The sequence below is a fragment of the Peromyscus leucopus genome, chromosome 13 (assembly GCF_004664715.2).
Source record: "Peromyscus leucopus breed LL Stock chromosome 13, UCI_PerLeu_2.1, whole genome shotgun sequence".
Lineage (NCBI taxonomy): Eukaryota > Metazoa > Chordata > Mammalia > Rodentia > Cricetidae > Peromyscus > Peromyscus leucopus.
Window position 1 is genome coordinate 58,005,251 of NC_051074.1, and position 13,107 is coordinate 58,018,357.

At 44.7% G+C, this 13,107-nt stretch overlaps 1 protein-coding gene across 3 annotated transcripts in view; it reads left to right on the forward strand.

Moving 5' to 3' along the window:
- Positions 1–13,107, forward strand: part of Hecw2 (HECT, C2 and WW domain containing E3 ubiquitin protein ligase 2) — a 362,611-nt gene that overhangs the window by 332,694 nt on the left and 16,810 nt on the right. For all 3 annotated transcript variants that reach the window (XM_028886428.1, XM_028886412.2, XM_028886448.2), the window contains 6 exons: positions 1,791–1,889; positions 5,554–5,683; positions 6,705–6,851; positions 7,606–7,720; positions 10,434–10,519; positions 11,471–11,583. In XM_028886428.1, coding sequence (XP_028742261.1) covers positions 1,791–1,889; positions 5,554–5,683; positions 6,705–6,851; positions 7,606–7,720; positions 10,434–10,519; positions 11,471–11,583 — 690 coding nt within the window. The remainder of the gene's footprint in view (positions 1–1,790; positions 1,890–5,553; positions 5,684–6,704; positions 6,852–7,605; positions 7,721–10,433; positions 10,520–11,470; positions 11,584–13,107) is intronic.

Here is a 13,107-nt window from a genome sequence, read left to right on the forward strand (position 1 = left end):
CCCCTCCAGGTTAAAAATTACATTATCAGTCATACACCTCATTTGGATTTTATTTTTGTTGTCAAAACTTAATTAATTCAAAAACTTTTGAATTGGAGAGATGTTACAGGGTGATTCAATTTTTAGCGAGACCCAAGTCCAGTGGTTCTCAACCCCTCTAATGCTGTGACCCTTAAACACAGTTCCTCATGCTGTGGGGACCCCAACTATAACATCATGTCTTTGCTACTTCATAACTGTAACTTTGCTACTTTTACGAATCATGGCATAAATCTCTGATATGCAACCCCAAAGGGGTTATGACCCACAGGTTGAGAACCACTGCCCAGGTCCTTCTGGTAGAGGCCAAGCAGCTTTGCTAACAGCCTGGGGAAATCTGGCTTTGGGTGAGGGGAGCTGGAATAGCCGGGGCCCTGGCTGAGGCCTGTTCATATTTATCAGAGAGTATGTGAGAGTGAGTGTGTGTATGCTCCAGTGAGTGAATGTGTGTGTGTGTGTGTGTGTGTGTGTGTGTGTGTGTGTGTGTGTGTGTGTGTGTAGGGGGTCCCCTGGGGGAAATGCAGGCAGCTCAAGTGCAGGAATGGGAAGTCAGTGCGCCACCCCCTCACACACCAGCACGTGTCAGCCACTTAACACTGGAAAGCAGAGATTGCCTTTTTCTTAATTGATCACACTAAACCAAGGCAAACAATTTCAAGATTCCCATCTGGAGGTACTTATTCTGAAAAATCCCCAATTACACTCTTTCCAAATGTCCTTACATCTTTTTCAAATCCCTGCATTTGTAGACTTTAAATATTTACATAACTCCTACTAACTTGTTCCCGGTCGCGCGGGAACCCCCCCACCCCCCACCCCCATAGTAACAGAGAAAGAACCTAAGTGGGAAGGGTTCTTGGAGTCACGGGGCTATTGATGGTGAAAAGCATTAACTCTGAGGACTTGCTCCTCAAATGAACTGCTTGTTGTTTAGTCACACCTTTGGCGGCCTCCTAACTCTGGCTGTTAACAGCTGTGCTAACGTAAGTGGAAATAGAGAGGAACCAAGCTGCCGGCCACTGACCTCAAAGAGCTTCCTGACTAAAGTTAGAGAGCCACAGTCCTCTTGTAGGCATCAGACTTTGAAGATCAGGAAACTTGTGATGGAGAAAACAATCGTGTACCTCAGGCAGAAACCCCAGTCTGAACAGGTCTGAATAATAAAGTTTCCAAGTTGATTCAGAATAGCATTTCATTTTGGAGAACAGAGTGTCTCGTGAGGAAAGCCCCCCAAATGCCTGCATGAACACTGTGTGAGTGATGGTGTTTACCATCAGGGTGAGGCTGGAGAGAGCAGGGATGGATGGGAACCTCCTCAATCTGCATAAGGGCTTTTCATCGCAAGGGAATTGCTCCTCGTTTGCATGAGAGAAATCAACTAATATCCATGCACACCAACTGAAGATGACATTTTCTCAGCCTTCTTAGTCTTTATCAGGATCTCTTGGGATGGTTTGGGGAAATTTCACTGAAAGACTGTGGGGAATTCATACTGTCACATGCGGGGCGATACAGGGTGACATTGCTAACATGGACTAAGGGTAAGGTGTCCCTAAATATTAGAGGAACAGATTTCCTCCGCAAGTAAACACTGGCTAATGAAGACATACTCTAGAGTACCCCGAATCTCTCACAGAGCTGGTAGGCAGGTAGTCCTGGACAAACAGAGTTGAAATTCATTCTAGGAGGTAAACACAGCCCTCAAGATGCTGCTCAGTAGTGTTCAGCTGCCTCGTGTGTCTCCTTCACAGGTTCCGGTTCAGTGGGAGGATCCTCGGTCTTGCACTAATACACCAGTATTTGTTGGACGCCTTCTTCACGCGACCCTTCTATAAGGCTCTTCTCAGAATGTAAGTGAACGTCTATACTGGCGTAGTCAGCATGTAAAGCTCAAAAGTCCTTTCCTGAAGAGCTTTTTTCCAAGGACCCTGTTTATCTGCACACTGTCACAAATCAGTTGTTGAGTGAATAGCGTTTAGATTTCGAAAACAAATACAATTTCAAACATAGTTACTAGCTTCTAACCCTTTATTTCTGATTACCCACCAAATCTTAGTGGTTTTTTTTTTTTTCTTCTCTGAATAGTTGGTCCTCATCTGCGGCAACACATGTTTCTTTAAAACAACTGTACTTCAAACACAGCCCTGAGATTCTTGCGGCATCGATGCTGATTATTAATAGAATAGTTGTGGATTAGTCTTGGTGACTCACAGCCTGCGCCCTTTATGAAGTGCGTGCTGCATTTTGCTCTAAGCACTTCCAACAGCTTGTTCTTGGTCACAGGTTCATTTTCTTTTGTTTAATTTCGGTTTTATTTTTGGTTTCTTTGTGAGGCATAGACAGTGCCATACTTCTCTTGAGACCTTCCTATATCAAAATAGCAGTGTATGGGGCAGATGAAAAATTAGCATCCGTAGAACTTTTTCTTTGTTTCTGTCACAAGGAAAGATAGCAATTATTGTAACAATGTAGAGCAAAACCAGCCCTTATATTCAGTCTGCGGTCACTTAGAAGACCAAGCAGAAGACAAATGGAGGGGGAGGAAGCTCGACATTTGACTTAAACTGCAAAGTTCTCAAGTACTGAGTCATGGCCGGGAGCTGTCTGGCACAGCCTCCCCTCAAGCCCATGGACCTCTTCTTTCCTAAAGTGAAGAAGTCCTGACCTCAGATGAAAACCAACAGAATGTTTCTCATGAGACTTCAGTGTGCTCAGTGGGAAGACTTTCCTCCTGGGTGACAAGGACCAGCGACTTGCCACCTTTGCCGGCTCCCTGTTGTCTTCTCCTGGTCTCATTAGGTTTCCTGAAAGCTGTACCCACTGCTTACATTGACTGCTAAGTCACACCCTCCACCACGTGTGTTGGTTCTGGCTCCTCTCCCTCCATGAACACGTGCGAGCTACTGACGAGCGCTTCTTATCTTCTTAAATCATTCTGCTACTTCTGATACTAATATTCAACTCTGGGGTAGCAGAGGCAGTCAGAAACCAAAAGTTCTCTCTGTCACCCTCGAGTTTATCCCGGGTCTTTCCTACCCTGACACTCGTGACACTGTGTTCTCCCTCTTCTCAGTCCTCTGTGGGCCTTTCCTCTGACATGCCCTTCACCTTGGAGTTCCAGAAGATTCCATCCCATGCCCCAGCTTTCCTCTGGCAGAGGAAATTTCTCCACTTGCTTCTTCTAATAAGGACCACGGAATCTAGCCCCCCCCCCGCCCCATCTTGCTTTCTTTTGATGCAGGCTCATGTGGACCGTCCTCTGAACATCGCTTCTTGGGTGTTTCAGGGGGATCCCAAGTTTGCATAGTTCAAGTGGAACTCATTATGGGCCTTGAAGTGAAACTTCTATGTGTCCACCGGAAGTTAATGGTACACACGTTCTTGGTTATTATGGTTAGACATCAGAAGGGACCCTTAAACAAGTGTAGCAGATACACAGTACAGGTTTTCAGGTTGTGTTCTCGGTGCTGTGACAAAAATCCTGGGCCAGAGCAACTTAGAGGTTTGTTCTAACTTACAGTTTGAGGAATGCTGGCCATCCCAGCAGGCCAGCTGGTCACATTCCATCCTCAGGCAGGAAGCAGAGAGAGCGCCCAGCTTGATTTCTTCTTCTTATTCAATCCGGAACCCCAGCCCATGGAAAGGTTGGTTCTGTACACATTTAGGTGGGTCTTCCACTACAATTAAATTAATCTAGAAAATTCCCGACAGGCACACCCAGAGGCTGTCTCCTTGGTGATTCTGCATCCTTTCAGTTGACACTATTAACCTTCACAGCATCCTTTACTGCCTCTGTTCCCATCCCGTGGTGGAGTACTTTCAAGGGACCTGCGGTACTTTTTCCACCGAAATCATGTGACCTCAGAAGTCTTTTCAGTTTATTTCACTGAAAATTGTTGATCGGTGTAGGCCCCATGGTTGAGGTCAGAGTAACCTTCAGAGTTGGCCTGTGGCGTGGATTCATTTTAGATCATCCTCCTCTCTACTCCTTTTTAACATGACCGTTTCCTGGTTTCCGTGTTCCTGCCTCTGCACTCTGAAGAGCCTTGTCCTCCTCAGAACGTGTCTCTTACTTTGACTACGTCACTGAAGTAGTGTTAACTGCTTTCCATCCCGTTTTAAACAGTCTCTTCAGGATCTTACAGAAGAACTGTTTATCACTCCTCTCCCTCCCTGATCACACCATTCCTTGTCTTGAACCCGAATCCCCGTGGACCTTAGAGTGGCATTCAAGACTTGCTCTCAGCTACTTTTCTGTCCTCATTCTTAGGCTGCTGAGAGTGACTTATATTCAGTACTCCAGGGCTTCCCATGTGCCTGGAGTATTCTGCACTCTATGCCTTTGGGTTTGTTTCTGTTTTTCTCTCCTCCATTCCCCCTTTCCTCCAGCCCTGTCCCTTTCTATCTCTGGAGTTTCTTCATCCTGAAAGGTGTAATACAGGCCCCATCTGATCTCAGCTCTTTCATGGTCTTGGTACTTCCTTTTCTTCCTTTTTTCTTTCTTTTTGAGATAGAGTTTTAATCTCCGGCCCAGGCTGGGCTCAGACTTGCAGCCCTTACCCAAGCCTTCCTAGGGTTGGAGCTGTGGCGTGGATCGCCACGTCCAGTCTTATTTTATTATTAGTGAAGCAGCGTACATTTTCAGCTGTGCGTGAGTGTTACCACTGCCCCTCTGCCGCCAGCCCCCACTTTATGGGAGCTCAGCTACGGCGTGCCGGTCTCCCCAGCAAGACCACTTCCTTCCCAGAGCAACAAGTTCACCAAGCGGTTATTAATATGTGTGGCCTACATTCGATACCCTAATAAATACCTAAAATAAACCAAATGAGACAACCCTTGAAATTGAGCTGAAAGGCAAGACATCTCGAAACAAATTCATCGCTACCACCTTACACCAGGGCGTGTAGGAGTAACTCTAGCTCAGGTAGCTCTTGTCACGGCTAAGAGAACGAAAGCATCAGTGGAGTGAAGGACAGGAAAGTTTTGTGGTCGTAGAAGAATTCTTTGGCTATTTTTATAGTGGTAGGGTAAGAACCATGAGAAACGGGGAAATGGATGGACATCAGTTACAGCATCCAGTCTTTTTAAAAAGACAAGTGAAAAACAAAGGTAAAGGGTGGTAGAGAAATCAATAAAAAGTTTCAAATTGGGAGTACAGTGAATTTTGATAGGATAAGATAGCGAAAGAGAATTTTGGTGCCAGTTTTCAACCTGTTCCAGGTCCAGATCTGGCACTGGTTGTGGATGACCATGTAAATGGCAGCCATTCTTTGTACCTCCGGGTTCAGTTTTTGAGAGAAAAGATGGGTAAGTGGTTCCCGTGGCATTTTATGTACCCAGGATTTAAAAATGTACGCCATAATTCTGTCTTACTTCAGTAGTGTAATTAGCGAACTCGTGAATATTCCAAGTACCACACACAGCCTGTGGAATGAATGGGTCTTGTTCCTTCCTTGTGATTCTGGAGTTTGCTGATAACGAGGCCTGTATGTTTGCTTCTGTCTGCCATCCTAGCCTGTGTGACCTGAGTGATCTAGAGTACCTTGATGAGGAGTTCCACCAAAGCCTCCAGTGGATGAAAGACAACGACATCCATGACATCCTAGACCTCACGTTCACGGTGAACGAAGAAGTCTTTGGACAGGTCTGTTCCATGCTAACTGAAGGCTGTCGGCTGATGAAAAGTTAATTCTATGACTAAGATAAAAATGCTAGTCTATTTGTGGCTTATTAAGTGATTGAACCCAGGACTACTAAATTGTAGTAAGCTTGAATACAGAGATTACTCTAAGGCCAACTATAGTTTAAGATGTTCTCATTTATAGACCGTGAGAAGCATTTATTTATTATAAATAATCTTTTTATTTCCAACTCAAATGGATATGAGAAATGAGCATATCTAGACATGTCTAGAGATATGAGAATGTATCTTATACAGAATTCATATGGATAGTCTCTGCTATCCCTGAGTTGAATATTAAGTTATTTAATTGTAATATAAAATTAAGATCCATTTAGATTTAAAAACTGTAATTGGTTGCTTTGAAACAGAGAGAATATTTGGGACAATGTGTGAAAGCAGAGACCATACTGGTTTTATTAAATTTGATGGAAGGGAAGACTAAAAAATTTCAGTCAGGGGCTGTGTATTAGTTCTCACTCGGCATTGGGATTCGTCTGAGTTTCCTGCAGTTTACGTGCTTTGAAAAATGAGCTCTCAGTTTAAGATTTACTAAGGTGTGTTTCTATTTTCCTTAAGTATATCTTTTATACTGGCTCAGTAGGTGTAGTTGATTCTAAACCTTAGATCAGCGGTTCTCAGCCTCTGTGGGTTGTGACCTTTTGAGGATTGAACGATCCCTTCACTGGGGTCGCCTAAAACCATCTGCATGTCTGACATTTACATTATAATTCATAACATTGCAAAATTACAGTTTGTAAAGTAGCAATGAAATCATTTTATGGTTGGGGGTCAGCACAACAAGAAGAACTACATTAAAGGGTCACAGCGTCAGGAAGGTTGAGAACCGCTGTCTTAGATGCTTCTCGATGCTGTGGGATGCTCCTGAGGCGGAGAAGAGCCAGACGCCTGACCTCAGCTCATGGGTAGCGGTTAGCATCAAGTGTATTGTTTGCTGATCAGCTCCTTTGCTTTTTAATGGCAGATCACCGAGCGAGAGTTAAAACCCGGGGGAGCCAATATTCCGGTCACAGAGAAGAACAAGAAGGAGTACATAGAGAGGATGGTGAAGTGGAGGATTGAGAGGGGCGTGGTGCAGCAGACCGAGAGCCTGGTCCGCGGTTTCTATGAGGTAAGGCGTCATGGCAGACGTCTGCAGTCCACATCTGCAGTCCACAGCTGGGCTGCCGGTCTGCTCTGCCGGCCTTCGAGTATAGGACATTTTTCTCTTCTCTCTCGCTGAGTCTACTCTTGTTCTTTTAATTCAGACTTTCAAATCTATCCCCATGTATCTCCAAAGCACACATGTGAAAGCTTCCTGTGCATGCTATTAGAGATCACCGACATGAGTGGTATTCTGATTCTAGGCGTACCATTTTAATGGTTTAATGACTACTGATAACATGGAAGTTATGATTCTTACTCATACTCAGGTCTGCATAATCAAATCTCATACTTGATATGTCTGTACAGGCCAGAACTGATCACATATATTCCATGTCACTTTCTCTGTAAGATCACTGGATCTTTTTCAAAAGAAAAACTACAAACAACTGGATTAATCAGTAGTCGGTTGTGAAACAAAACCCTCCTATTCTAGTACTCACCAGGCCCTGCCTTGCTTGGCTTCTGAGACCAGAGGAGACCTAGCATGTTCAGTGGGATATGGTGATCAACCCACACAAAAACTCTAGAGGCTCAGCCTACCAGCTTTGAACGAGAAACACACCTTCTTCCATCTGTAGAGACCACGACAAGATTCCCATCCTAACGCCGAGCATAACCACAGTGCTCTTGAAATTCCCCGTGTCCGGCCTTTCTGATGAGGCTTCCTTGGGGCTGGCATCTCTCTAGGCTCCTAAGCCCGGGCTCCCTCTCCTCCACAGGTGGTCGATGCCAGGCTCGTGTCTGTCTTCGACGCGCGGGAACTGGAGCTGGTCATCGCGGGCACAGCTGAGATCGACCTCAATGACTGGAGGAACAACACCGAGTACAGAGGCGGTGAGGCTGGGTTTGTGAATGTCTAGACGTACGTTACCCGGGGTGCCCGCTTCAAGCACGGGGCTGAGCACAGAGCAGACAAAGGCACTTGTTTTAATCACTGGTCTGCTGCTGTTTTCCTGGAGACCTTGGGCAAGGTCAGTCCCTTCCGTACCTAGTGACTTCACTAGTCAAAAAGGGGAGGGCCTGTTTACACCCCAGTCGGAGGATGTCATAACTCCTAATTGCTGGTGAAGAAATGTGATCCTGAGAACACCGATTAAGTATTGGGTGACGTTGTTGGTGAGGCATGGGGAGCTTGTATCCAGCTGGTCAAACCCCGCCTGACTGATCTACATTCTCCACCTCCAGATACCACACCCTTTGAGCTGCCTGACCCTCCCCAGGCTGGCTACGGTTCCTTGAACTATCGCTCAGTTATAAGTCACAGTTAAAACACCAACAGGAACAAGACAGGGCTCTCAAAATTCCAGCATGTCCACCTGCAAGGCCCTTCTCAACTGGAACGTCGAGTTTGGCTGAAAAGGGAACCGTTGAAAACTCATTTTGAGTGGGACTCTTTGTAGATCAGCACACAGTTTTAGTTAGTCATTTGGACCACCATGATTGGGTTTGTTTCTTATTAAAAAGCTGAAACCTAAGAACAGCCCAGAGTTTTGTCAAATAATTTTAAGCCAAGAAAGTACGCATTTTCTGGGACGTGTTGTAGTGTTAGCGTTTTCTCTGAAAGGCCGTGTAAAAGTGAGGTTTCCATCATTGCTATTTCTAAGTCCAACTGTGCAGTAAATCTTCTCTGGCTGGGCACATGTAGCATCCATGTACGATGTTGGTTATTATAGGTAGCTTTATTAGCTGAAATATTTTTTACTAACTAAAATGTAATTTCTCTGATACCGCACCTAACTTAAATTTTGTGGTAAATATTATCCCCCTGTCCCGTACTCCAGGGGATTCTAATAGCAAGGCAGTCACCGGATTACTCAATTTTGTATTTACACAGTCTAAGGTTTTTACTCACTATATGTGAGTAAATCAAGGACCTATTTTAGTGGTAAATCTTCCTGAATGAGACCTTAGAAGAGACCAGATAAAGGACGAGATCCGAAGCTGCCATCTTTGCCAGTGCAGCTAGTTGGCACCACATGAAAAGAAGTTAGGCTGTCGTCTACCATCTGTTCCTCCAGCAGCTGCCTGTGGATGATGTGATGGGACAGTCATTCTTCTTCCAAAACAGGCTTAGCACAAACTGTAAAGGCTAAGCAGAGAAGGGTTAGTTCATAAGGGCCGGGAACTTTAGTGCCTCGGAGGGCTGATGCACTGGCCTCTGGCTCACCAACCAAGTCTTTCCAAAGATTAGACCTGGATGCCATGCCCGACCTAATGCTGTTTCCCCTTCACTCAGACTCTTTCTTCTTTAAGGGGCGTAGGTACTCTTGATGAAATGGCAAACAGTAAAGGGAGATTTCCTGGTCAATTTGACAGTTACGGGGCCGTGAGGATACATTCAGATTAATTTCTGCTCACCTTCATTTTGGGAGTACAGCACAGAATTAAATAAAGTAGTTTTCATACAATATGACTATCAATGGATTTGAATCATTGATTGCTTATGAATTCCTGTCAGCCTTCTTTTTGAGCTTAACTATCTTTTGCTGAGACGTTAGAAAACCCATAACCTCTGCTTTAACCCAGACCTGTGAGATAATATTGGCATTTTATGTGAGATAATACTGACATTTATCTTACAAAAATGTGAGATAATTTTGACATTTCATTACATTCTTCTAATGTATGAAATAAAAGTAAAACTGTGATAATTAGTTGAAAAAATAAAGGTCTCTTTCCTATTTATTAATAAGTAGTGTGAAAATAATTTGGTTTTATTTCTGTTTTAATTCTTCTGTTACTGGGGACTGAACCCACGGCCTTGCCCTTGCTAGGCAAGTGCTTTGCCGTTGAGCTACGTGCCCAGTCTCAATAACTTGATTGTATTATGAATTATGTATAGTACATACAGTTTTTAGAGAAGCGCTTGGGGTCAATATGGGCAGCTTCAAAAAATGCTTCTAGCCGGGCGGTGGTGGCGCACGCCTTTAATCCCAGCACTCGGGAGGCAGAGGCAGGCGGATCTTTCTATGTGAGTTCGAGGCCAGCCTGGTCTACAGAGTGAGTTTCAGGACAGGCACTGAAACTACACAGAGAAACCCTGTCTCCAAAAACAAAAAAAACAAAAAAAAAAAAGAAAGAAAGAAAGAAAAGAAAAAAACCCTTCCATTCTTCTTTCTTTGTATAAATTGTGTGACTAAGGTGTCCGTCATCAGAAAGTCCTGCGAGGGTCCGTTTTCTTTGTCATCAGACCCCCGAGCTTAGTATAGTGCCTGGCGAAATAGTTTCCTATGGAACTAACCAAAAGAGTTAAGCATTTCTCATCGTAACTGTTGTATTTTTTCAGAAACGGTGGAGCTAAAAAGGAGCTCATTGGTTGTTCTTTTCACTGCTGAAGGAAAGCAGAGCTATTGATTTCACCCGTGCTGTCTTGTTTAACTTTGGAAACCGTACTGTCATGTTTACAGTGTTGTTCCTTCATCTCAAATTATAAACGACATTGAAAGATGTCCGTCTGTGCATAGAGTGGCGGGGTTGTTTTATCTTTATTTCTTGGTAGTTGAAGATAGAAGAGTCCAAGTAACGTGAGCTTTCTGGTGGTTTGTAGGGTACCACGACAATCACATCGTAATTCGGTGGTTCTGGGCTGCTGTGGAGCGATTCAACAATGAGCAGCGGCTCAGGTTGTTGCAGGTAAGATGCCGTTAGCGCCTCAGTTTGTAGCACAGTACTATATTGTTGGAGGTATATATATATGTATTAGTAATTGCTAAATATTCTTCATCAACGCCAACCTTGTTTATCTGGCTATGGTATCTCCATACCCTTCTGACTGCATGTCCACGTACTGGATCACCTCCCGAGTCAGAGCACTTCTTGAGGGGTGTGGGGAAGTGCCAGTGCTAGTCTGAAAACACCTGGGAATGGCATAGTCCCTCAGGACAGTTGGGTCCTTGTAGTGACCACCAGCGGCCTCCTTCATTCAGCATCCATATCAGAAAAAGAGATGTTCAGTCTGTAAGAAAGGACCCTGTTAGTTAAAATACTCCTTTTCCTTCATTTGACTTGCCATACTTCGTAGAACCAAGGACATTTTAGAGAAGAAGTCGCTGTGTTTTGTGGCATTTATAAAAGCTCTCCATCTGGGGCAATGCTGGTAAGGTGCCACTGATTTATTAGACAGGAAGAAGCCCCTTGGATGCCAAGTCCGGGCCTTACATGTGGGCTTGGACTTCGTGCTTTTGGATTAAGGGTCTGGAACTCAGATTTGCAGGCCACAGAATTCCTAAAATTGATGCCAGATTGATGGCGGGCTGATGCTCAGTGGGTTTAGGTTAATGAATAGACCCGTTTCGTTCATCTGTCATGGGAAATATGGCTGGTTGAAGCATCTGAGCAGGTCAGCTGCACAGAGTGCTTTATTTTCTGTGAATGCTTTACTTCTCATCTCCCCATCTAATTCCCTTTCCCAGTGTGGCTGAGTGGTTGTCAGAATCTGTTTTCGTTGTCCCATGTTGAGGAAACGGTGGCTCCTGAAGCTCCCTGCTTGTGCCCCCTCTTGGGGGTGCTGCCCAGCAGTCATGAAGTTCCTGCCCTGGATGAGGTCTCTGGCTTCACCTTTCCTTCTGTTTCTGTGGTTGATAGTTCGTTACCGGCACATCCAGCATTCCCTATGAAGGATTTGCTTCTCTCCGAGGGAGTAATGGCCCAAGAAGGTTCTGTGTGGAGAAATGGGGGAAAATCACGGCTCTTCCCAGGTAAAGTAGAAAACAGCATCCTTTACTCCCAACTCGGTGCGGGGAAACCTCAGTTTAATTTACATTTTATAGTAGTCTTATTTATATGAATGAATATATCTGTTTATGGATCAATCACTGTGTAGCTAGAGTTTCTTGCCTTGCCCACAGTCAGGACCAATCTTTGTCACCCACCAGTCCCACAGCCGCTCAGACCCAAACAAGTAAACACAGAGTCTTATATTGCTTACAAACTGTATGGCCGTGGCAGGCTTCTTGCTAACTGTTCTTATAGCTTAAATTAGTCCATTTCTACAAATCTATACCTTGCCATGTGGCTGGTGGCTTACTGGCGTCTTCACATGCTGCTGGTCATGGCGGCGGCTGCAGTGTCTCTCTGCATCAGCCTTCCACTTCCCAGAATTCTCCTCTCTCTTTGTACCACCTACTTCCTGCCTGGCCACTGGCCAACCAGTGTTTTATTTATTGACCAATCAGAGCAATTTGACATACAGACCGTCCCACAGCACTTCCCCTTTTATTTTTTTAAAAAGGAAGGTTTTAACTTTTATACATCTCCAAAGCCAGCTTGGTATATTTGGGAATTTGGGCGTAGCTTCTCTTACTACTTCCTGCTGGAGGGGGGCGCTGTATCTTATGGGGACACAAAGAAAATTTTAGGATCATGGAGTAGTCCGTGACTTGAAACGATTCTGGATGTTGGATCATCTGGGCCATGGTGTCATCGGAGACCTTTCAGGTGGTCTTGGCTGGTCAAACCTGATGTATCTTAATCTGGAACAAATCCATAGCCTCTGGCTTTCTGTGGAAACAAAAGCAGAGCCTCCTTTCCAAAGCAACATATCCTTATATCCAAATTTTGGAGTTAAGGTACCTTTAAAATACACATTTTGGCATAACTCAACAGCTTTTGCAATCAAATGTTTCTCTTCAGTTACGAATATCAAAGAGAACATAATCCAGATTCTCTGTGTGGTAGCCATCTTTATGTGGCTTATGTTTTATATTACCTTGAGCCTATTGCTTTAAACTGCAGCCTTCAAACGGCGCTGTGGCTGCTGGCTCCTCCCACTTCAGCTTCCCAACATGGCGGTGGTACGTTTTCCGCCAGCTCTGGGAGCCATCGTGGGTCTGTGCTTTTATCCAAGCAGTGTGTAGCCCAGAAACCTCTTTTTGTTTTGTACTAGCAAAGGCTAAATCCACCATGCAGCTTAATGTGTCACTTGCAGAGGCCTCATTCCCGTCATACTGCAGACCGAGCACACACACTAGGAACCCGCCAGTAACTCAAACCGGCAGGCTGCCGCTCATTTGAGAGAGACAATTAGGAAGCTGTTTTTAGCTCCATTTTAGAATCTTTTCTCAGGTTTTAGGTAGAAACTTTTGCCAACACGTTGGGCACCATTTGTAGCTAGAGTTTCTTGCCTTGCCCACAGTCAGGACCAATCTTTGTCACCCACCAGTCCCACAGCCGCTCAGACCCAAACAAGTAAACACAGAGTCTTATATTGCTTACAAACTGTA